Consider the following 25,853-nt stretch of genomic DNA (forward strand, 5'->3'; position numbering starts at 1 on the left):
ATGTTTAATGAAAGCTTTACCTCCTATCACAGCATTTCTTCAAGTAGAGAATAGGGTGTCTTTTACCCTTCTAGCATCATAATGAATAAGTCCTTCTACAGAATTGAAGAAAATACTGTGGCTGGCAAAGCCCCGTTGAGAGACACATTAATTATCTACTTCAGTGTGCATGCAAGAGTAAGTTTGTCACAGCTAAGAGAAAAAGAGAAAAAGAGAAAAAACAATCAATTAGGGAAAGGTAGCAAGGCTGATGTGCTAATGTTCTCCTTCCTTAGACCTTCTGCATGGCTTGGTGCAATAAGAAAGGTATGGTGTTCAGAAACAGCAATAAAGCCAAATCAGGCTGGGGAATTTGCTGCCCTTTGCACAGGACAGGTACTACTTGTAGCCCACAATGCTGCCTTGCCACACAGTGCCACCCCACTCCATTTTCAAGAGTGGAGAAGCCACATCCTGAGTGGCCAACCTAGAAGGGAACAGCCTTCAAAACAAGAACAAAACAGCAACCACAAACTGCGGTCTAAAACCAGCCTACCCAAGTGCCAGCTTTCTAGAGACTAGGTGTTGCCCTGAGCCCTGCATAGCCCAGAGACACCACACGGTGGAATCATACATCACAAGTATGGATGATTAATGGGAAGGTTAAGGAGAGCATCCTCCCAGTTCATTTATTTACTATAATCTCAGATTGACATTTCCCTGAGCTCTCAGATTGCAGGTGGGGATAGATAGGCAGGTCTAAGGGAGAGACCTGGTTCTGAATGAATGACAAATGGCAAGAAAACTCAGGGAAAGGAGGAATCTGCAACATTTCAAACCAAGCTTTATCTTGCACCTGTAGGTGTTACCAACATCCTCTGACCCTTCCTGCGCTCTGCCATTCCTGCCTGAGGAAGGCCCTGCAGGCAAGGGTCTGTATTATTTGAGGTCTCTGGCTGAGTCTGGGTAACCATTACCTGCAATCCAAGATAGGGGCAAGTGCTATGCCACACTGATGGCAGCTATAATAAATGCTCCTTGTTGAGCTGCTACAGCTGCCAGCAGCAGCTACGCTTCCTGGCTTAAATAAGACTTAATGACCCACAACCACTAGTCATGATACATGTGCAAAACAAAAGTAAGGCATCACCCTTCACTGATTACTAGAAAAAGAGGGAAGGAAAAGACATCCAACTGGAACAAGCTCTAGCAGCAACAAAGTATAAGGAAAGTTTCCTTGAACACCAGTAACAGCAAAGTTGCGAAAGGTGGCATGCACAATCGGTCTCCCAGGCACTGCATGGGTTCTCCAACACTAGGCTTGACTCCATCCAACCCAGCTTTAGGCACTCGTGAAATACCCAAGTTAAGTGAATCATCATAGCCAGTTTCCTCTAAGGTCAATGACAGAGACAGACAACTCTTCCCAGTAAGATGGAAGTCATCATCTAGACATAAGCGTCTCTCCAGCTCTTATTTTAGACCCATGAATTACGTGACATTAATCCAAGCCAAGGCATATTAGAAACATCTGGATTACACAGGACCAACTAAACAGGATTAATACTATGCTCCTTCACTTGGTCTGCACTATTGTTAAATATGAGTAGCAATGCTCAGTTCAGAAGAAAGTGAACAGTGAAATGACAGTAATCTCCAGAGAGACATAGAAATGCATATTTTAAGCCTCTTTGCAGCTCCTTCTGGAAAACAGCAGGGCAAACTTTGTTTACAACCCATACCACATGCACAAAGACAAATGCAACCTTCAGCCAAGTTTCAGCAAAAACAACTCTTCTTTTTTCTAGAATTCAGTTGACATTTTTCTAAGGAAACAGAGTTTTGGGGAAATAGAAACTATATTGTAGCAAGGGACGAACATCAGGGACAAGTAATGGGTCAAGTCCATGAATGGGTGACCTTAGTATGATCATTCTACTTGATCTTCAGAATACTTTGAGACTTCAGAATACTTTCATTCCCTGACAGAACACTCAGAAATGCAACAGCACCAGTAACCCAGAAACACTACAGTGACTGACATGTGTTCAGCCAAGAATCAATTTGGATGCTCAGGGGAAACAACTGAAGCATCAAGCAGGAGACAGGCTAGCCAAGTGGATGCAATATGGCAGCACGACCTAGACTCAAGCCATAGCTCCTTCCACTAACTTGCTGGGCACCTCACTTTCTGCCTCACTTCTCACATTCCATAAAATAAGCCCTCTTTTAGCAGAGGTTTGACCTACAGGTGAGCACTACTGATAACCAGCTGGTGTTCTCAGAATACAAACCAATCATGTCATACTGACGACAAAGAAAACAGTACAAAGAGATTTCACGTTCCAACATCCCCGACTCTAATACACATGCTGAATGCAGAAAAGAAGTGAGGGAAACATCCCAAGTATTGCAGGAAAACGTGCAGATAGAGCAGGTGTATAAACCTGAGAAAACAGAGAGCAGGCAAGGCTGATCACTGGGAACAGCAGATGACAAGTGTTAAATGAGAGAGCACAAACAAGCTTGGAAAACTCAAGGTCTTGTTGCAAGCAGAGGGCAGCATTCGGAATCCTGCTAGTCCCTTAAATCACATATTGTATCTGCTCTTGGGCTCTGCTATCAGAAGTAGGGAGAAAGAAAAAAATGACAACAAAAAACCAAATAGGTAATGACCAGAGCTAGGTCAGCTGGAGTCCCCATTCTCTCAGAGCTCCATCTTCCAGTATTTGCTTCTCTCCTTCAGCCCTGCCCATGCAACCCAATTTCAGCTATCCCCCAGATGACTCAAATTTGAAGCACTTGCTCCACACCACTGTGCTTAGAGACACTGACACTCACACCATATTCATCAGTGACACATAAGTAGCAAAAAAAAACAGAGAAGATTCCTTCTCCCTTCCTCCTCCTCCATCATTAGAGCCTCATATTTTGCTCTGGAAAGCTTTTAAAAAGGTAAAACATCTGAAAAGAAACTGGAGGGGTGTAAAAGTGTCTGGAATAAAACACCATATGTGCAATGCCTCCTCTCCTGTTCTGTGAGCTGCAAAAGAAAACAGCACCTTCCCTGACAGAAGTGACATGGTTGTCTTAAGTAACTGGGGGATGGGGGGAAAAGAAAAGGGCAAGAAAAATACATACTGTCCACAGTTCAGAGAAGAGCCCTTTCCAGCAGCCATGACTGAGAAAGTTGCAGAAGTGACTGCTTTGCTGTCTTCCCTGCCCAGCTGGCTCCCCAACCTGCCTAGAAGCAGCATCCAACACAACAGGAAGGGCTGGCCTTGTTTTCAATCCTGTTGATGGGTGGCATTATACACAGGACTACAGAACACTCACTGCTTTCCTCACAAGTTATGATGGGGTAATTTATTTTCATTGGCACAAGTGGAAAAGCAGAGCCAGTCTGATCCACTCTGCAGCAGCAGGACACTGTGAAAGGAAATTTTGCATGTGTACATCATACAGTTATAACACAGTATGCACATTCCACACACCTTGTCTTAGAAAAAACCTTTCAAGAGAGACCTTTGACTTCTGAATGTAACCCGAAGCATCTACAGTCAGAATCTTCAACCTTCAATCCTCATCATCCATGTGCTGCTACAAAGTTAAACCCTGTTTTGACATCCTTCATGACTTTCAACTCCTCATTCCCTCATATTTCCACAGCAGTCTGCCCTACAAAGTCACAAGAGGATTTTCCCACCCTCTTGACATCATCTCCTGCTTGTTACATCCAGTCCAGTCCATGGCACTCAGCACAAGCTGCAGGCTGAGTGCTGGGTAAACACTACCAGATCCATCACACTCCAGTGACCCTTGCTGACACTAAGGCTCACAGGCAGCTATTGTAAGTCAAGGCCAGACTAGTGAGCAGCAACTTTCTGTGCGTCTGTGGTGATGCAAACTGTTCCACGGTAAATGTAGAAACTACAGTAACACTCTCTTCTCATAATCTGCACACACACACACACTCAACAAGTCTTACATACTTACCTGGCTTTTTGTAACCTCTATAACTTCCTCCCTCCACAGTCCTTCAAATCTGTTGTGTCCACTCTGATCCTGCAGACTTACTAAACAGTAAGGCAGCCTGGCATATCAGATTTCAGCAAAGCTTCTTTTTCCCTCCAATACTTCCAGTTTTCAGTCAGTCCCTTACATCCTAGCTCTTCCAAACTGCGGCTCAGATACATGTCCCCTGGCTTGTTTGCCAATACCCATGCAGCTGATTAAATGCCTAGCTCTACTGTAGTGCTATCTTATGAAAATCTTCAAATACTTCAAATCGCAATGAGATGTTCCAAATTAAAAAGAAAAAAAAAAAGAAAACGCACAACCACACACAAACAACTTAAATGACTGCTAAAATCATCAATATATCAGCTGCAATAGCAACATTTTAGAGAAGATTTTTTCTGGAACTTATATCTGCAGAGAGCAAGCTAAGAAAATACAGAAATAGATGGAACCAAGCCCTGCATCTGAGCAAATGCAGACACATTTCAGGGTTGGCAGAACACTGTGCTGAAATTAAGCAGTGTGGGTTCTGAGGGCAACACAATTTTTCAGATCTGGTATGAAATCTGTAATGCATGCCACTAAATAAAAGCATCCATAGGCTGTGCAGCAGCACCTAAATATTTGTCCTACTGCTGTTCATCCATAGCTGGCACACATTCAGAGACTGAAAAGACAAAGCCAAACCAAAGCTCAGACTGACTTTTCTGCCTCCAATTTGCATTGCGCTTTTCCCTCTAGGGATCTCTTGAGGTTTGGTTTGGATTCCGTCCCAGCTCAGTCCCAAATAGAGAGATGTATCAAGCAAATAATGCATCAACACATTTAAAATTAAATTTCAGTATTTGAAATTACTTTGAATGTGCATTCTTGACATTTCAATACTGTTCTGGATAATAAAAAACGTGTGGATTGAAAAGTTAAGTGGTTAGAGTGTAGAGCAATTGGACTAAACTAAAAACAGAAGACGACTACACCAAAGCAGACATCCACGGAATGAAAGCTGTTTGGGTAGAGTACCACTTTCCCATGGGAAATGAAAACTTCATCACTAGCTATTCAAAATTCAGTTCCACCAAAAACTGTCCACCATGAAGCAGGACAAAGCCATGAGCCAGCAGCAAAAAAAGGAAACTCCATGAGGCAAATAAGCTAGTTCTGACTTTGATCCATTTCACTGTAGAGACAGATAAGAGGACAACAAACTGCTAAACACCTTGAGGATGTCAGGCAAATATGTAGGGTCAGAGACAGCTCTACAACTTATACAAAAGCCTGCCCACAGAACTAGTCATTAACAGCCAAAGGCATGGTTAATACGTACATTTTGTGTGTGTGTATGCATGTATATAGTTACACATACACTAAGGAAAACATCATCAAAACCATTTTCCTCACTGTACCAAGCTACTTAGGCAGCAATAAGGGGCAGTCGGCTCATCCACAGCAGCACTTGCCATCAAAATTAGTACTATGCACGGTATATGGGGCTTACAGTTGCCAAAAGCCACAATGTGCAAAAGCAGTCTGACAGGTAAACTGTGTGCACGGAGAAAGACCCCCTGGAGGGGGGGTGGAACAAAACAAGAACAGGCTTATTAAACTGTAAATGCTTTGATAGAGACAATCTTGTGTGTTCTTACATTGACCACAACAATGGTCCAGAACTGGCTGTCCTTTCGTAACACAGTACAAAGAAACCTGAGACCATTTCTATCTGGTAGTGGCTCATCATGGGTCCCTTGAATAAAGGACTTGGCAACATCCCAGCAGCCACAAGGCTTATGACAGCTTATGAGAATCTGACTTCTTTCCAATAACTCCCTTAGGCTCCCAGAGGGATCCCCAAACAGCTTTTCAAACCCTAGGAGTCAGGCCAGTTGACAGCAAAGAGGATACTCAAAAGGCACTGCAATGACAATCCCACAGCACAGAAGGCATGCAGGTAAGCAATAAAACTGATGTTAAGTAGGTGCACAATAAACTGGCCCTAACCATAATCCAAACAGTAGGACACCACCCAAATGAAATAGTCTTTTACTGACAGAAAAAGCAAAGAAACATAAAACCCCAATAGAACAGTAAGAGATCAAAGACAACTTTCCAAAACCAAAAGCTTCTCAAGCCTGGCACTGCATCTAGATGAAGAAATATCTTCTACTTCTGAGTGTAGCTCTCTGCATCCTCACCTCTAGCAGGGGAGCAGGATCTTCTGGGCAGTTCTTGCTTTCTGGTATAAAGGCATTCTATTATCCATTCTCCAAGTAAAAGATTTTCTTGTGTGTGCGACAGAAGAGTCCTAGTCATCCCACAGTCCCTTTCCTCCAGGTGTCCCAATTCCCTCTGACAAAGGCAGAATGCCTAAGCAGCAGCAGCACAGGCAGAGCTACTGCAGCACAGCCTTAGCCCACTACCACTGTGGCTGAAGCTGGGACTGCTTGAAAGAGAGCATTGAACTGGTACTTCTGTACAGCAGCAATAGCTCTTCTGTGCTCCATAAACCCTCCCTTGATCCATGAAGTGGCTGCACATGTGCTGGGGAAAAAACATTTTTTCACACACACACCAGTTTATTCTGCAGGATAGAAGGGAAAGTGCATTTGTTCAGTATGCATTTGAAGAAGAAAGAGCACCTCTGCTTTTAAAATGACCACACACACTGGGGACATAGTTCAATAGAGAAGCAGAAAAAAAATGCATTTCCTTTGTAGAAATGTAAGTACCTCCAAATACAACTCTGGCCCAGATGCAGATAGGTGTCATCCTTTGACACTGTGCATGGCTAACATTCACCCACATTACATATAAACCACTGCACAATTCAGTTATTACAGAGCTCAGCAGAATACACATATACATTCATCTTCAGAAGTTTCTCGATACAAACTGAAAAAGTTATCTTTCACAGAATATAGGTACTTCCCTAATATTAAGCTTTTTAGCCTCTCTACTGAGAATGGCAAATGTCATAAATCAAGAAAAGAAATGAAACAGCTTAACAAGGTCATACAGGAGACCTGCGGGAAAAAGCCTCGGCTGGGATGACATCCCAGGGAAGAGAACCATGTCCATTCACTCAGCATGTCACTCATCAAGCCAGGGGGTACGAGTATGAAAGGTGGAAAGATGTCTTTGTTTTATGCCTACTTGGGAGAGAGACAGTTTAGAGGAATCAAATTCATTTGGGGGTCCTCAAAATACACAGCATATCCTAAAGGAGATGGAAAAAATGCTCTCCAAATAGTTTTGGGGATAGCAGGCATATATACAGTTAAGGCCCATTTTATATCAGGTAGGGATCTGAAGGCAAGCTGCAGACAAACCTGCAATCTTGATCTCGCTGTTCTTTTTACTTAGGCCAAAAATGAATGCAAAACCCCAAGCAAACCCCTCAGTCCCTGGGTGCAGCTCAAGCAGCCTATTGTTGTGAGAGGACATATCAATCGCTACAGACAACCTCTCTGATCAGGTCCTCTGATTGAAGGCTTTACTTTGTTATTCCCTCACAGCACCACCAACCAAAGCAGCAGCAGTGTATCAGATCAGACAAAGGAACTGCTGCCCTTCAGAACAGACTCTTGAATAACTGCTCCCTGATGTGCACGTGTGTGTGATTTAGCTCTGTGCAGTGGGAATGCAAGAGTAACATGCCACCTGTGCCATTACTTATTGAGTTTAAAGAGGCAACACAACTGAACACAACCAGGACATTCAGAAGTCAAGTTGGTCTTGTATCTCGAATTTATTAAAACTTCATTACAATTAATATATAACCCAGTATGCTGCAACATTCCCAAGTCCTATACGCATTCTGAAGAGTGCTAGAACTGCTGGCTAGAGGCAAATGATGGAAAAGTCAGTGAAAGCTATTAATAGCTCTCCACATCTTGGTCCCAGCCCCAACACATCAGCATGTAGGCCTCAGGGTTTCTCTGCAGGAAGCCAGAGACCCTACCTCAGCTTTTAGCCCTGGGACTACTACATCCCACAGTTTCCCAACCATCTACTACTCCAGTGCAACTGTGTTGTGATTAAAATGCTGAAACTGGCTCTTGAATTAAATAATTTCACCTGCAAGCAAAACTGCTCCAAAATCTACATTCATAAAGAACGAGGAATGGAGAGGCTTCCCCCCCTTTACCCACTGAAACATTACAGTTCTTGGTCTTTCATACAAAACATGCTGTAATTTCTTTCTTTCCTGCAGAGCAGTCGCTGTGCCTGTGTCTACCACCGTATTACCTCAATATTTTTTTCAAGAAGCACTTCTCTAACAAAAAGGAATTACCTCATACAAAGCAAACTGTATTGCTTCTGCAAAATTTCATTTGAGAACCTACAGTTAAAGTGCAGGACCCCTACGGTTACCAGTTCTGCAGTGTGATAGCTTCAGCATCCCTTGTGAGATGAAGCATGTCACCGTAATGCATCCTTAAGGTGAGAGAACAACCGAGCTGATTGGCTTCATCACCCTAAGGACACACAAAGTGACACACTTAATCTGATGAGAGACACTAAAGCAGTGCCTCTTAATATTTTATGAAACATTTGGCTGTTTTTAATTTTAAAAACAGCAGCTTGATAAACAAAGCAATGGAACGTTCCCTGTGGATGGCACAATGATAGGTGCACAGCAGCCCCCTCATCTGAGTGATGACATGATATCCTATCCATCGACTCTGTGCTCCTGCCCACATCCACACTAGAAGCCTCATACACTGGGAGGTGTAAGGCTCTGCACATCAACAGGGACTTTTCCAGATACAGCTGTCTTTCACCAGGATGCAGCACATAGCAGGGGCAGCTTTGGAGCTGGTTTAGGACATCCAGCTCCCATACAGCACGTTGATCTGGACACAACAGGCTGACATGCTCAAGCTGACTAAGTGGTTTTAATCAGAAAAACTGCATTTTCTTCCCTACCTGGTCAGTTCTGGAACAAGACTACAGTTACAGACTTTCATGAAACATAAAATGCAAGCATCCCACTGTATTACTACTGCACAATTGCTTCAAGCTTACCTGCTTCCTTAAGTAGCCATTACTGGCTAGTCAGAGGCAAGGTATTCAGCAAGACAGATCTTTGCTCCTACTTAGAACAACCATCTTCTATTCACTGCCCCATGAAGGCTTGCATTATGCAAGACTGGTCAGAAAACAGACCGAAGGAAAACCAAAAGCATCAAGTTTAAATACAGACATAAGCATCCCCAAAAGGCCCAAAAAAATAGCCTTCAGCAGAGCTTGCTCTTTAAGCCCTTGTTCCAAACACATCTATCATCACTCAGAACCTCAGAGACAAAACTTCAAAAATAAGTTAGAAAAGCTTCCCATTCCTTTACAATGGAGTTCAAAGACTCATAGATGCCAGGTTAAACTACTACAAGATGACTAGCTTGCTGCAATCTCTCTAAACAGAGATACATCTTGACAGGAAAGGACCTGGTTATACATCCATAGAAAAAAGTTCCCAGTCAAAAGCAGGAAGTACATCAGAGACAAAAGCACATCCATGAGCTCAGTGGTAATCCACATATTGCTTTCACCACAGAAGAACAACACCTCGGGGCTCCTCCCTTCAAGCATTAATAATTGACAAGTCCTGGTCTCACCTCAACTTCACAGTCCAACCTTTACTCTGGAAGGAAAGATTCTGCAGAAATTAAGAAAGGGGATAATTTTGTCATCTGAGGACACTTGCACGAAAGACCTGATAGGCAGCTCCTGTGATCTTTCTGATTAAAATGCTGCCTCAGGACATTACTCTTGCTGCCCTCCTCCACGCCCCCCAACATGAAACAGTCACAAATGTCTGTGATATATGCATGTAATAAAGGCTTTTGCTTATAAAATATGTCAATCCAAGACTGGCAAACATTATACTTTTGCCTTGAAGTGACCTTACTGAGAACAAACATAACAGACAAAACCAGTCCTAAGCTAGTTAAACACAGATATCTGAGGAAGCAGAGAAGGGAGTAGACAAGTGTTTTTTCCTAATTCTACCTCAGTGCTTTTTTTTTTTTTTTTTAGTTAATAAAAAAATGCAGGGGCAAGGGGGAGCTAAGGATGATAAACCATTTCTGTGAAGGGCTATCGTACATTTTCATTATTACTTTTATATACGAGTACATATATATGTACACATGCACACATAAACAAAGCTACACTCACCTGCCATCTACAGCAACCTCTACAGATACAATAGCATATTAAACTGAGCAGTGCAAAATTCTGCTCATGGCATCAGACACAGTGGTGTCTGATGATCATCATGACGACCATCAACAGACAATTCTGAAACCAGTCTCTTACACTAAGAAAACTTATACCACATTTATAAAGTCATTATTAAAACAAGAACTGACTTTGTAGAGCACCCATCCCTAGCCAGAAGCACATCTCAGCTCTCACTTTTACGCACAACCATGATCACCCTGAAAATACCAATGGTCCAGATATGCTTGTCCATAGCAATGCCCTCCAAGTGCCTCGTGTGAACGGGAGGACACCTGAAAGAGCACTAACATACACATGAAGCAGGGACGGCTCTATAAACCTTAGAAAGCTACTAAACACCAGCACTGCTCACCATCTCCTCCAAGTTTGTTAGCAGGAGCAATCGCTAGATACACCACGGAGATCATTAAAGATATCTTTATAAATCCAGGTATGCTGTCAGAGTCCCAAGTACAGAGCAACATCGCAGCATCCTAACTCTTCTCCAGTGAAGCAGAACAAGTCTCATCTCTGCCCCACAGAAAAAGCAAGATAAAGTCTCTACCCCCTTCTGAAATAACAGGCAGTGATCTTTATGTCTAACACAAGGATACCTTAAAATGTTTTATGGAAAAACATTTGCATTTTTGAACACATCTATAGGGCTTCCTCATACACTCTATTTAGCAGATACATATACATATATATGCATTTTTTTTAATTTAAATCCCACCCTCCAAATCCTTTCTATCCGCTGTCACTAATGAAGCTTTCTGTGCAAAACCAAGTGCATTCTGCCCCCATTAGGAAGCCAATTACAGCAGGAAAAACAAGTAATTAACAAGGTGTAAAATAAACATCCTGCCACCTGCCTTTTAATAGCAACACCACTTCAAACAAGTCACAGTCTCAGCACAGATTTCAGAATTGGCAGCTGATATTACATATGTATTTATGCAGCAGCTGCTCTTCATTGCAACAAATATTACAGGCTTACCAGAGAAGGTCAGCATATTTAAAAAAATATATAGCAACTATTAAACCCTGCTTTGAAGCCCCAAATATTGCTTTTAATGAAATCAGCAGCATCAGGCTTGTCCGGTATTACAGCAAAGCTGCAGTCACATCCCCAGCTTAAAAAGGTTTCTCTTCATTTTTACACACTTAGCAGCTTCTGTATTTGTTTCACTAAATCCAGGGGCCTGAGCAGCTACTGAACAGCATGCAGGGCAACTAAACAATGCAAAGCTCTACAGAGTAGAGCTGCCTCTCCATCACCACTGCCTCTCCTTCTTGGCTTTCTCCACCTCCCTACCATCACATATGAAGCTAGATCTAATTCTGAAAGGGAGCAGAAAGGCACAAATGGGGCAGAAAATCACTCAAAAAAAAACGGAGGGGAGAACAAATCAAGATTCCAGCTTAATCTTTGCTCCTTGAGCCTGCAAGCTTTTGAGGGAAAGAAGGGAAGTCCTTCTTCAGTCACACCAGCTAGCTCCAGAGTGAGCCACTTCTCTTTCCATTTTGTGGAACGGGATGAGTGACACACTTCTCAGAAGTTAACCAGGACTAGAGAAAGCCCAATAGTAAATCTGCAGGATTTCATAGATTTGGAGTAGAGAACATGCCTGAGGAAACTGCAGCCAACCTTTGTCTTCCATGGTTGGTTTTTTTTATTTTTATCTTCCTCTCTCGCTCTGACTCTCTATTGCTACCTACTTATTTGTAAAGTTTTCCATGTCATATTTCAGTTTCTGACTAATGTCCTATTTAATCACTCATTTCAAGACAGATGCAAGTCTTTCTCTTAAGGTTCTTCTCTCCCTGGCTCTGTTGAGATCTGAGGAGTACAACAGTGAATATGTTACTACGGGCTTTGCAATCATGTAGGTGACTCTGAGATGGAGTGAAAGCTAGTAACATCCTTTCTCTAAAGGATCACAGGAAGCAACAGCAAATAGCCCTGATAGCTCTGTTTGGAGTTAAAAGCTCTACTCACAGGTTTATAGAAGGTTGCAAGTCGTGATCAACAGCACCAAGACAATCTTTCACTGAAAAGTTATTCTAAGAATTCCTGAATTTAAATAACAATTCACTACCCTTGATTACAACTGCCAATTAACTGACAAATCAGATCTTGAAAGACCCATCTTCAGCTCTGGTGATTATGTACATGTTTGCAGAAACAAGCCAACTCAGAAGAAGGGGAACAACCACAGTAAGTGAAAAAGCAGTCAAAGGTGAAAACTCTTTTCTCACACTACCACAATGCAGAGATCCCACGACTCCTTCCTATAGCCCTAATTACAGAGACAAGGTCACAAGAGACGCAATTTGCCAACATGAGCTGCAAGAGGTCATACAGCCACTCAAGCTATTAAAGTATTTTAAGAGTAGTTCACTCAGTCAGGTCACTTAACTGACTTCTTGGAGGTTTGTTTTTTAAACAAGCAGCAATATTTTCCCATACATTTTGTGGATGGGAGAATAGGAAGCAGGATCTAATCCTTAGTCCCCAGTCTAGGATTTCATTACTCATCACTAACAATGCCACAGAGCAGTGATGCCCAGCTGCATTTTGTAGGACTAAATCTACAAAAAAACGGCAGGAACATGCCTCAACCCAACAACAATGGTAAGACAGAGCAACTTTCAAAAGTTGTTCAGATCACAAGAAGTCCTGTACTGCATTAACAGAGAAGTGGGATGTATTATCTACACAACAAAGCTTCACATGACAGAAGCACATCAGGAAGACAGTACACAGTTCTCAAACTTACTTCAGCTTGATTAGTACTCAAGAAGCCTCTTCTGCTCAATGCTGAGGAGAACTTCAATGGGTTTCCTGATCACCAGGCTGTCTGAATGCCTCAAGAATCAGCAGTATGGGCACTGCTGCTTGCTGAAGGTGGCAAGACACCAAAAATCTGGAAAAGAACTTATTGTGACAAAGAGCCATACAGTTCTAGGAGACAGCACTCTTAATTCTTGCAATTCCTCTTCAGAGAATGCTTGAAGAGACCTAATTTTCCAATTCTTCCAGTCCTTATCTCTCTGAAGAGAGATGGCTGAAGAGAACAAATTTGACTAAATACTAAACTGCAACAGCTGAGTGTCAGCAATACCCAGCTCACCTGCAAAAGAGGCATTGAAAGGTGGGGTTGCCACAATGGCTCGCTCTGCAGAGTCACCCTAATCAGCATGAGCTACAGCCATAAAACACTGACTGACTCCTAACAAGTCACATGTATGCGCATCCCTGCCCAAACTCTCTTAAACTGGCTTCTGTGGTTTGGCAAACAGTCAGATTAAGCAGATGATACAAGAAGTTAAGCAGAGAACGTCCTCAGTATGTAGCAGTCTCTCCAAGTCATAGATCATAAAAAAACCTCACATTCTCTAGGATCAAAGAAGCTGCAGCCATAAAAGACCTATTAGTTCATTAAGCCCATAACTCAGTCAAAGAAGGTTATCCAAAAAAGATATAACAAAGTTGAAAGAATACTATGAGAACAAGCCAAGTAAATTTTTCTTTGAGGAAAAGATGTTAAGTAAAGCCAGATATGAGAACTACGTCTGAAAGTTAGAACTCAGTTTTGTTATTAAGAAATAAGCAAGCACATTTCTACAAGGCAGCTATAAGACACTAACCTAAATCTAATGATGTGGCTCTGCCATGAAGCCCCTGTGACAGCATTTCTTTCTCACTCCCAACTGCAAATTTCCATCTCCAAATGCAAATGCCTTACACTGCACAGTTCAGTAAGAAAATTACTTTGGAGCCCTGGTGTTGAAAAGGCATCAAGGCACAACCTCTGAATTCTCACCACACGTACCCTGCCCCCACCCCTCCCACCCCCTACCCCCCCCCCCACCAAAAAAAAAAAAAAAAAGAAATCAAAAGAGGAAAAGAAAATACAGTTTGGCTCCCACTGGCCTATAATAACAATAATAATCTAGAGATCACAGGAGGTTCATCTACCCTCCACACCAATTCACGCTGTTCACAACTGCATTTAATTGTTCCTGAGACTGCAGAAATTACTGTCTTTTCTCTAGCAATCAGAATTGTAAAAATGCTCTCAAACGACCTCAAACCCTTATCTGTTAGAAAAAAACTATTTGCTCTTCTACGGTTCAAGTTAGGTCTGGCATTTATGTGCATAGGGTCACTAATCCAGTCGCTCAAAAAATAGTCACAAAAGACGTATTAACATAAGCTATGCATTAAGACACAATTATTGATATGCCTGACAGTAATGGCTCTGTGCACTGTATCAACTCACAGATACTTTAGCAGGAAAATAAAACACTTTTGGATAATGCTTGCTGTGCCCAAGGACAATTCGCATAACGCTACCTCTGTAACAAGAACAATAAGGAATGACAGTGTTCAGACTATTGCTTCATCCCAGAGTCTCCAGAACAGCAGTGTCTGTCCTTAAAGTTTCTAGCCATCACAGCATGCTTCCCTCTGCTAAGCACACACGGTCCGGTGCCTAATGCTTGCCCAATCCTTAGATTAACGAAATACAAGTAAACAGCTTCAAGATGCATTATCCTCTGCTCGCAAACCTCCCCGGCTTGGGGTACCCTATAAAATCGTTTGCTTTCCCCGCAGCCAGCCATTGCCTCCCGAGACGGGGGAACTTCCCTTGGCCCTCAGATACCGGGGTAAGCGCTGCTGTTCCCGCAGGCTGGGTCTGTGCCCCACGGGCAGCGCATCGCTCCGCTGAACCGCTTCACTGTTATGGCAATATGGAGCAACGATAAAAGTTACACGAGACAGCGTCAAGTCCAACCTGACATGAGAGTTTAAAAACTCTCGGCAAACCTGTCGGCACGATAGCGCCCACAACTTGACTAGGACTCGCGGGCGTGTTTGCCTTCCAAGAAATTAACGCTGTCTGGGCTGTGCAGAACAATGGGAAAACCAAAAAAAAACCCATGACCCGTCGGGAGGGTCAGCGGGAAAGCGGGGCGGGTTACATCCGCGGGCGGCAGCGGCTCCTGCCTCCTCCCGACTGAGGCAGCGCGGAAAAAAGCGCCGAAACAGCCCCGAGAGGGGCCGTGGGGCCGCATTTCCAGAGACGCGACACGGTGACGAGCGGCGCCGCAAGCAGAGCACCGGGGGTCCCAGCCGTCACCGCCTCTTCCCCCACGGGTACGCCCTCCCCCGGCCGGGCGCTGCTCAGCCCCGGCGGCGCGGACAGGCTCTCTCGCCGCGGAGACACCGCGGGCACCACGACAACGGCGCCTCTGCCCATGAGGGAGAGGAGCGGCGGGCGAGCTGCCGCGGGGTACCCGGCTCCGTCCCACGACGCCCGCCGGACAGGGCTGGCGGGTGCCCGGCTGCAGCCACCAGTTGCGCTTCCCGCCCCAGACGGTTCCGGTACCTCAGCCAGGACGGGATGAGAAGTCTCGTCGCTGCAAAAGCCCTCTCGCAATGCAACAAGTGCCCCCCCGCCCGAGAACGAGGAGGAGAAGCGGGAGCGGCGCCGCGCTCTGTCGCTGGCACGGCCGGTGCCGGTGCCGCCGCTTTCCGCTCCCAGCGCCCCAGCTGCCACTCAGCACGCGAAACGCGAAAACAAGCCCGCCCCGCGCGCGTACTCTCTTGAGCCGCTCGGGACGCCGTACGCTCGGCCGCTACCATCCCGCCACCCTCTGCAGGAACAGGGGTGGGTCGCAGCGCCGCCCCGGCCCGCCTTCCTCCGCCTGGCCGCAGTGGTAGCGCCCCAGCAGCCGTGTCCGGTAGGAACCGTGTCTGGTAGGAGCCGCGGGCCCCTCGCTGCCGGCGGGGCAGCACCTCCCTCGCCGCCTCGGGCTGGGGTTCACGGGCCAACGGGAGCCCGTCTGCTTCGGGGAGGCCTTGCCCGGCGAGCGAGGCCTTAGCCTGGGGCTCCCCCCGTCCTGCAGCCGTCTCTTACGGCACGTCTTGGCCAGTTTATGCCGGCCAGGGGCGGGGCTGACCCGCTACTCTGCTCGGGCCGGTGTTCCCAGCCCGGGTGCTGGGTCTCCAGCCCCCGGCAGAGCCCCGGCCGTAACTGCCCCGCTTGGAGGCGGCGCACGTCGGTGTTGAGGCGCGTTAATTCGGCACCTCCGCGCCGCGGCCTCTCGCTCGCTGTAGTGGAGCCTGACGGGCTGCGGCTGGAGACTTGTAATCTGAGTTTTCTGTATTTGAGTATGGTACTTAGTCATTTTGCAGAGGTGTGATACTGTATTCTTTTAATATTACAGCTACAGCGCAAAAATGATCATCCCGGTCAGATGTTTCACGTGCGGCAAAATAGTTGGAAACAAGTGGGAAGCTTATCTTGGCCTTCTGCAAGCAGAATATACAGAAGGGTGGGTATTATTTCTGTACATTCTTTGACTCAGAATTGAGATGAGATTGCGCAGTGCATAAGATATATAACTGCAGGATCATGGCATTATGAAATAGCTGTGAAGAGGCTATAGGTAAATTCTGAAGCTAACTATTTAACAGAGGTTGGAAATTATAATAGGTAAGAAAGTACTCATTTACCTACAGAATCTTTCTGGGTAGTAGTATGGAAGTTGCCATGTCATAACCTTTACACCCAAAACCGTCTCAAATATGGAACAGGAAGGAAAGAAACAAGCAGTACAGTCAATTTTGACACTGTTGTGTTTTTTTTTTTAAAGAGAAGATAAGTTACAAGTGTAAGAAGTAATTAACACTGTTAACAATGTATACCACTTTTAGCTTTTCTTAAAAGCTTTTCATATTCACAACCCAAAATTGCTGACCTTATTTGAAAGCAGTGGTTTGCTGGGGGGGAAGGGGAGGTTTAACTTCTCTACATACCTGACTGATACTCCTAACAATTGTATTTTAAGAAGTCTGTACATGCTTTATATGGTCAGAATCATGTTTTAATTGTTCAAGGAGGGTCTATCTGTGATGGGAGTGCTTCAGGAGGGTTTGAGAAGGCAAGTCTTCAGAAATACTTCACTGTCATCAAGTTTTAAGTATGATGAAAAAAAAAAAACCAAACCCACAATGTTTGCAATTCAAAGAAGTGAAAAAAATGTTAGAAGTTTGAGAGACTTCCTGAAGTGATGTTGAAACTATTAAGTAGAAAGAAAAGAGTATTTGTTTTGTATTCAAGTGGTTATGGTTCCAAAAAGGTGTTTAAATGGACTTACTTACATCTATGAACTATCAGAAGAATGTATATTAACAACACAGATTTCACTTACTAAAGTAAATCTGAAAACATTCTTGTGGTTTAGGATACTATTTTGCCAAATGTTGAACCGTGATGCAAAGAACAATCAGGGAAGGAAAGGTTTGGGTTTTGAGCCTCATCTAAACTTGTAGGAAGTTGTAGTTATTCTCTGTGCTTCTCACTGCTTGATGTGGAGTTTTCAGGGGGAAGATGTCTTTGACCCCCTATCATTTATCAGTTTCATTAGAAACTATGTAGTGAAAATCATTCAATACTTTTCCTAAATCTCATTACTTTTTGAGTGGCTTTTTAAAGTGCATTTACATCCCAGAACCTGTCAAACATAGCTGAGTGGAATATCACAGCTGCTAAACTAAAGGTATTTGGAAAGTTCGTACCAAAAAAATTCTTTCATTTATCGAGTTAAAAGCATTAAAGTAATATGAGTTGCTAATCATTTCTCACTGATACTGAAACTTATCAGAGCTATTCTGGTAGCACTTCTGACTTCTTTTCTTTCTAAGTATTACAGTTTAATATTTTTCCTGTCTTCATTATTCCTCTGGTTTTGTATGGGAGAGGAAGATGTATGTTGTTACTGATAAAGGCTCACTTGAAAACAACTGCTATGGTCACTGGTGTGATTCTGGGATGTGTGTTCAAACTAATGCAGTTACAGTATTGTAAGGTCAGAAACAGAGTTTTATAGCTATCAGTTAAAAGCTTCAGTGCAGTGTCAGACTCACTGTTAATGGTGGCTTAAGAAATGGATAGACAAAATGGAAGAAATTAACTTGTCTAAACAATTTGTGGTTAAAAAAGACACATGCCTTTCTGTTTGTCCCTTAAAATTGCTTTTTTTCCACAATTTCTTGGAAGCTAGACAAAAAGGGAAATAAAACTGAAGTTGTTTTAGCTGAAATGTGTAATATGATTTCTAAAGTTGTGATTAATGTTAGTATTTTGCATTTCTGATAACTGCACTTGAAAGATCAGAACTGTCCAGATACCTCTTTAAACTTACATATCAACAGACATGAGATGCTTTTGTTCTCAAGTGGTTTGGAACATTTAGATATCATGTGGCATTATTTATAAACATTCTTTCAGAAAAAAATACACTGTTCATATACTTCTCTTAGATAACTTTTGCAAGTGCTAGTCCTAAAATGAATAGCCCTGCTGTTTAAGCTCTAGAAGAACTGTTGTTAGGTACTTGTTACTGCTTGAAGATAAAGAACTTTTTGCCGTGGTCCAGTGTATGCGGAGGCTTCCTTTCAGTGATCTGTACTTTAAAAAAGTATGTATCAGCTTCTTGCTAGAGTAGAATTACAGTTAATTTGTTTTAAGCAAATGCTGGTTGTTGCATCAGATAGATCTAAGGACCTGAGATCAGTCATATTTCATGGTAGTCAAATTAAGAAGGAGTATCGGACTGGCTTTATGGTTAGTAGATTGATACTTGGATAGTGTCGCTTATTTTTTAAGGGGTCTGATAGCAATAGCCATTGAAGACATATACAGTGTTTTAGGGTAGGATGAATCATACATTCTCTGCCCAACCATAAGAATCCTTGAGCAGTCACTCAGAGGGAATTAAGTGGAAAGACTGTAAAACACAAGTTTCTTGTTGAGCAGTCTGCACTTCATTATTCATATATTTGTGAGGAACAGGTTGTATAACTGAATGCCTTCTTACATGGGAACTGGAAAGGATTTTAGCCTTCCTCAGAATTAGCATCCTATCCCTATGTGGGGTACTTTGCAGTTTGAGTTACTTTGGTTTCTGTTTATCTCTGACCCATTTAACGTGGCTTAGATCACAAATTTCATCTTGTGAAGTAGGCAAGTATCATCCTCAGTTTACAGAAACATCGTGTTATAACGGTGCTTGGAGATGCTGACAATAGCATGGCTAACCATGCTTAGAGATGCTATTCCTTATTCCTGTCAGGACTGTCTAGTGCTTACATGCTGCCTTCTACCATACAACTAGCAGGAGCTGTAGCCAGCACAGGTAGTTATGGCCTGTCCAGGATTTTAGGAGTGTTGGAAATGACTTCTCATGTTTCAGAACTCTGTTCCTGTTACTACGTTCACACCTGTTGAATGATCAGATTTTTAACCATATCAGCTCCTCTCTTTTTCTATAGACTGTAAAAGGAAGACTGAGTTACTATAACTAAATAATTGAGGTTAGAAGTGTACCATATTTCACGTTTCCTTCTGCCTGTGGTGACTGAAATTTTATTTCCAAAACCAAAATATTTGCATGTCACTTAACCTTGCTGTTTCGTAAGCAAATATGCCCTAACGAGTGGGATAGTTCAGAAGAGGAAACTCGTAAGAGTCTGTTATGGCTCTGTTCCTATGGGAGTTCTACAACCTTACCTCTGGAAGTTCAGTGGACGCATCAGTTAGACAGTCTTCAACAGAAGATCATGTGCTCTCGGCAGGCCAGAGAACAGCCAAGCACCCTGTCAACAGCAGTAAATGGAAAAGAACTTCAACAGCACATGCTATATTTCTTAGTTTGAACTGCAAGCAAGTTTTCCTCTATGACTAAGCTCAAAGTAATCAGTATGTTGCTTAGGAACACTTACAAGTGGTTCTGACTCACTTCATCCATTTTTTTTAATTGTTTTTCTTGTTCATTAATAGAGATGCCCTTGATGCCCTTGGTTTGAAGAGATACTGCTGCCGCAGAATGCTTCTAGCCCACGTGGATCTGATTGAGAAGCTTCTGAATTATGCACCGCTGGAGAAATGAGATAAAAAAAGTACCGTGCTGCAAGCCATGTGGAACATATCTCTAATTCTAAACTTGAAACTGGACTTCAGGCAGTGAAGGATGAAAGCCACCTGTAGTGCAACCACTGAGAGATGTTTACCTTCTGGAGAAAATACTGTGCCAAGCCACTAACCTCTTCCAAGAAAACGAAGATGAAGTCCACTTAACCAAAATTTGGAGATTAAATTAAAAGTTTGGATGCTTCTTTTTAAATCTGTGCTTGGCATTCTTTTGTGAACTTTTAAATGCTTCTGCCAGCAAAAATAAATGTTTGTTCCTGTAGAAAAATATTATTTCATAATAATGTTGAAATAAAGGAGGTCTTTCCTACGCTTTCTGGATGGAGTTAAGTGTATTCTTGGATCTTGCCATTTGTGTGCGCTGATTACTTTGGGGTTAGGCGTACTATTAAGTAATCAGTTTAATGTTTTGTCCTAGGCAGGGGAGGTTAGAAACATGGGACTGAAGCTCAGGGTTCCAGCAACAGGGAAGTGGGTAATTTTGTTTAATAAGAATGTGTAGTGGCAGAGCCCCGCCCCGGGGGGATGGGGTTGTCCCCAGCCTGGCTGAGAGGTGAAGCCAGAGATAGAAGAAACGAAAGGAGCCCCATTAGAAGGTAATAATGAGTGAGCAATCGCCGGACACATGCGTGCAGAGCGTGTGGACAGTACATGCAGCCTATCACGTTATTGTATAGCACAAGTTACAACCAATCACATTGTTGTAAGGCGTGTGGACAGGGCAGCTTTGCTATAAAGCTAGCCTGGTCCGACAATAAAGCAAACTCTGTGAACATCATATTGGTGTGCCAGGTTCTGTGTCTCGCATGGAAAAAGCAACAAGAATGGGCTGTTACTCCTGAAAGCACCTGGAGCTAGCAGAGTGCACTTTCCACTGCAGTTAAAGTCAACTTGCAGTCTCTACCCCAGTTCTTATAAAACACGGGGGCTGCTGTATTTTAAAAAAATCATGACTCCAATGGTGCAGTGCCCTTCATTTAAGCAAAACACATCTGAGTGTTCCCACAGAAAGCACTGGATGTGAGAATTTACACATGCTGTGAACAGGATCAAACTCTTGATCTTGCCAAGCACCTGCACCAGTCTGTAGCAGGTACACAGGCAAGATTTCTACTTGTTAGTCATTTCACTGACTTCACGTTGTGCTGTGTGTGTGGTGTGATACTGCCTGGCCAAACAGAGTGCTCTATGCTCTCCTGGTGGAGCAGAACAAGGAGATGAGCTCTACATGCAGGGCTCGTGGAGACAAGCACTGACCCTGCCACAAGTTTTCACCTTCCCATCACACTATTGGCTCAAAAGCTTGACCACATTTCACACTGTTCTCTGACATGCAGAAAATGCATCATTCTAGGTGGTGTGCGCACAGAGAGGTGCACTCACCTCACCTGAAAATGAAGGAGGCCAATTCTGAGATCTATGCATGCTCACGGTTCTGTTCAAATGCAGGATTAGCCCATACGCAAATATAGGACAAGTCATCGTTGGAGCATCCTTGCAGAAAGTGGGCTGGAACAGATGATAATCTCTTAGTTTGCAGTCTATTATTCCTTGGTACAGTTAAACTTTTGACACTCGCTTATCAGTTGCTGGGTAAGAAGTATCTCTGTGGATTCTTTTCCATAGTTGAAGAATTACAAAGAAATTGGTTTGAACAAAACCTGGGTTTCCAGAGATAATAATTATTTAATGTGCTTGCTGGGTCAAACTTGTATTCACAGGCCTTAAAACTAGATTGTCTCACAGTTAAGTTGCAGGATAGCTTGCCTTTGGCTATCACTCTGCCAATTTTTACACTTGAACTTGCTTTTCAGTTTAGTACAAGGCAATGGTAGATGTTTTCCACATTCAGCAGTTCTTCACTGAAGACATTTTAAAACCATATGCTTTATCCTAATGCAAAGAGAATTAAGCAATTAATTCTAGAACTTGTTTCATAGTTGGTTGGATAGCTTATGTTCTGCGTGCCTTCTGTATTAGCCAGCTAAATGCACTTTAAAAAAAATAGAACACTTCTCTTTCAGGCTATTTTTTAAAAGGGACATGATGAAAAAGATGATGACCTTTCCAAACTGAATTCCTGTAGGACAATTTTCCATGTTACAGTGGAGTGTTACATGGAGCTACATGCCAGCTTGTTCACAGAAGGATCAAAATGCCAGGCCCAGTGCTCGTTCTATGAGCTGTACTGAGAAAGCACAGCAGCCCAGGCTGGTACGTCTGGCAGAGGTAGTCACGCATTATGCCGTGTGGAAAGCTGTCCCGCGCTGGTGCCAAAGAACTGGATGAGATGAGCTGACAGGGCTTTGTTTCTATCTGCAAAATAAATTTTCTAGTCTAGGTTTCTGCTTTAGAATAACATGTTTCTTTTCAAAGCTGATGCCAAGTTAACTGATACAGAAATCTATGGCTCTTTAATACTTACAATGAAGACACAATTTGTGAAAAAACAGCAGGCCTCATTCAAAATCTCAAAGGAAAAAGAAAAACCACCTTGATGGCCTCATAACTGTTTCTCAGACAGAAAACAGGGTGCAGTGGAAGCCAATGACAGTCTGGCATCGCACCATCAGGCAGATGTTACACAAGAAGCAGCAAAAAAACCCCAGTAGCGAGATTAAGTCACAGGAGGCATTAATATCAGGTCGTGCAGCACATGACAACCTGCCTGCATTGCAGCTCTTCCTTGGGAGTTCGCAAACGTGGTATTGACCAAAAATGTCATTCTGCAATGTGGCAAAGCAAATGGTTTATCATGTTCATATGACAGGTTGTCTATATGGTTGGAGTCGATGATCTTAAGAGTCTCTTCCAACCAAAATGATTCTATGATTCTCAAGAGTTTTATCCTTAGGAGGGTTAGGAGAAAACCAGAGCTTAAATTCTGTTCCATAAAGAGTCAATGAATTTTTCAATGGATTTCTATAAATCCCAGATTTTGCCCCCACTCTTTGTTAACTACTTTAAGTAATTCCCGTTTTTCTGTCATTTCTCCTGTGCTTGCTTCTGCAGCTGTTAATAACAGAAGCGTATTGAATCTGCTTTCTAACCTGACAGATCTCTTTGAGAAAAGCCCTTAAATAGGCTCACAACAACCATACTTTTTAAACCAAATGTAAAAGGCACATGCATATACGCACAAACATACACACAAAGAACCGTGTTTTTCCCTGAATCTTAATAAAAAGGAGCCCTTATCAGAATCAACAGATAGTCGGAAGTAGCAAAAAAATAAAAATTGTGCTGAATATGTGGCCCTTAACTATGTGCAGAAATCTGTCAATTGGAAGATGGGGTGGGGAGTGAAAATCCCACCACTCCTCTGCAGTTGTTTGTTCACTTCATATATAAAGCATTTTGGAAATTTTTCAAGTCTGTTTTGAAAGAATCACACTAACCTGGTATTGGAAAAGGAAGCAAGTACCATCAGAAGTGTAACAGAATAACCCCTGTCCTCCAGGCTGTTCCTTGGGGCCAGGGTGGCCTCAGGAAAGACTCACACATCACTACCATATCAAAATAATGAAGTAGTACCTGAGAAGCACATGATGGGAATTGAGGTCATGAAAGTCCAGAGGAATCTGCTTCTGGAGTCCAGTGTCCTGCTTCCACATGGGGCATAAGCACCAAGGTACGTGTGCACTTGGAAAGCTTTACATTCCTTGAAATGACAGTTTCAAACAACAGCAAGCCTCTCGATCACACTTCTGAGTCCATCTGCAGGAAGGAAGTGAAGGGCTCTCATGCCTATCCATAATGAGCCTCAAGCCCTATATTTCAAAAGGAGTTTTGCTCTGAAAAAGCACCCCTTGTGAGGGTCTCACTCCAGGGTGATTTACCGAGAGATGTGTGCCGGGTTTTTTGTTCTTCTCATCACCTTTCCCCAAAAGCAGTTTGGAATTGGATACTGAAGTCTGTCTTCATGTGTATGCTTCTTGTCTATATGAAGAAAAATGAAAACTCTGAAAACGCTGGTTACAACCAGAGCACAAAGCCCACAGCTGTATGTTTACATGGAGATGCCTAACTAGCCCTGTGGCTATAAAACCGTTTGTAATAAACTATGAGGATCCAGAATATGAGCTATATCTTTTGCAAATAGCTCTACAGGAAAAAAGCAATTCCCTGACACCCTCAAAAAAAAAAAAAAAAACAAACAAAAAACAAAAAACCAAACCCACACGCAGAACAAAAAAACACCAAACACCAAAAACAAATAGCTTATTTACCTCCAAAGTAATTTAATTCCAAATAGTTTCAAACTTCAGTAGTCATCCTAGTAAGAAAATAGCACTTCTACATAATCCCACCTCTGAGAAGATGCATATAGATGCATACAGATGTATATCTATTTCAGCCTAATTAGACAGCAAGATCTTCTTACTCATGGAACTTCTTGGTTGAGACATCTCAAAAATAATGTTTCCACCTGGCTCTGAGTGCCTGGATGATGAACACAGCTTTGATTTCTCCTTCAGCACATTTGCACCGTGATTTACATTGTGGCTTTGTTTTCAGATCCGATTTTTATTCAATTTCTCCAGCCAGTAAGAAAGCATTTTTAATTGTTCAATAGGGACAGCATGACAGAGAGGTTTGAAAACCAAGGACAGGCAGCATGTGACTAAGACTTGGGTTTTGCCATGCTGCACAGTTTGATTTGTCACCCACTGCAGTCTGTGGGAGTCTTTTCATTAACTTCAATGTGACTTCAAATGTCCTGGTAGTTCGTGGTGCCTTACAACACTCAAGTGTCCAGGATTAATTAATTTTGTTAAGTTCTGCTAAAAGAAGCTGTTTGAGGTGCCCAAGCCTTCAATATTGAAAGAGCTTTCAGACCTTACTGCAGATGTCAGCCACATGCAAATCCAGCACATAAGGCCAAATAAATAAATAAAAAACAAACAAACAAACAAAAAAGTAAGAAGTTATTTTTGGCTTCAGCAATTCCAGACACCTAGGGGGAGCTGCAAGGCAACAGGCTTCACTTCAGGCTAGTGCTTGGAAACAGCACAATATTTACATGGAAGTAGGTCTCATTTAAACCCTCATCTCTTTCTCCTTGACACTCCCTTACAGAAATATATAGGGGATGTACAGCCAGGACACACAGAGCACATTAGGTTCCACACCCCCAATCTTATTTCTCCTCCACAAATGCACATCTTCCAGACTTTGTCAGTGGCCCATTTTGGTGACGTATACCTTGTCTTGTACCTGTAGGTCTCACACAGTTGGGGTGAAGCTGTGGAGCTCCCAAGCACCGCATGAGTTGCCCCACAATTTTCTTCCTGATGCATCTTCTCCTTTATCAAACATTGTGTCTTGTAACAGCCAAGCTAGAAAATTCATGAAGGAAAGTGCTTCTTTTATCCCTCTCAAATATGAAGCATTTTAATAAGATGGGTTTATTATTTTGTGATTTCAGGAGCTGAAAACATGGTGATCAAAGAAAGGCATGGAGCAGCAGACGAAAAGGTAAAAGCCCATATACTTTGGGGACTGCAAGAAACCAGCAGTTAACAGCAAACTTCAAAGCAAGTGACAAAGGCTGTGGCACATGCCCACCCCACAGGCTGGATTTGGAGTTAGGAAGAATGAATACTGAATACCTGCTCTTTGGGAATCAGA

General features: G+C 42.9%; 2 protein-coding genes across 8 annotated transcripts in view; one reads left to right on the plus strand and one right to left on the minus strand.

Annotated features, from left to right (window-relative positions):
• The window catches only part of TSPAN4 (tetraspanin 4), a 443,521-nt gene extending 427,593 nt beyond the window's left edge, over window positions 1-15,928 (minus strand). The window contains exon 1 of one of the 5 annotated variants that reach the window (XM_071809022.1): window positions 15,615-15,831. Coding sequence is in view for 1 of the 5 variants with exons in the window: in XM_071809030.1 (XP_071665131.1) it covers window positions 15,615-15,871 (257 nt within the window). In the remaining 4 variants the exon portion in view is untranslated. Of the gene's footprint in view, window positions 1-15,614 lie in introns of all 5 variants that reach the window. The other 4 variants (XM_071809021.1, XM_065839654.2, XM_065839656.1 and 1 more) reach the window with 4 other exon arrangements.
• On the plus strand, window positions 15,824-20,537 carry POLR2L (RNA polymerase II, I and III subunit L). Of its 3 annotated transcripts, none has more exons than XM_065839666.2 (3): window positions 15,824-15,969; window positions 16,456-16,563; window positions 20,073-20,537. In XM_065839666.2, the coding sequence occupies exons 2-3, from the start codon at window positions 16,469-16,471 to the stop codon at window positions 20,179-20,181; spliced, it is 204 nt and encodes a 67-aa protein (XP_065695738.1). In that variant the 5' UTR covers window positions 15,824-15,969; window positions 16,456-16,468; the 3' UTR covers window positions 20,182-20,537. The 3 variants fall into 3 exon arrangements, with proteins under 3 accessions (XP_065695738.1, XP_065695739.1, XP_065695740.1); XM_065839667.2 differs by having other exon boundaries at window positions 15,840-15,985; XM_065839668.2 differs by lacking the exon at window positions 15,824-15,969 and adding an exon at window positions 16,052-16,375.
• Window positions 20,538-25,853: the final 5,316 nt, after the last annotated feature.

The sequence above is a fragment of the Patagioenas fasciata genome, chromosome 5 (assembly GCF_037038585.1).
Source record: "Patagioenas fasciata isolate bPatFas1 chromosome 5, bPatFas1.hap1, whole genome shotgun sequence".
Classification (NCBI taxonomy): Eukaryota; Metazoa; Chordata; class Aves; order Columbiformes; family Columbidae; genus Patagioenas; species Patagioenas fasciata.

Bases quoted from the DNA above. Each gene is read 5' to 3' on its own strand.
- POLR2L (XM_065839666.2), top strand. From the start codon at position 16,469: ATGATCATCCCGGTCAGATGTTTCACGTGCGGCAAAATAGTTGGAAAC. The intron at 16,564-20,072 runs GTGGGTATTATT...GTTCATTAATAG, and splicing joins CAAGCAGAATATACAGAAGG to AGATGCCCTTGATGCCCTTG.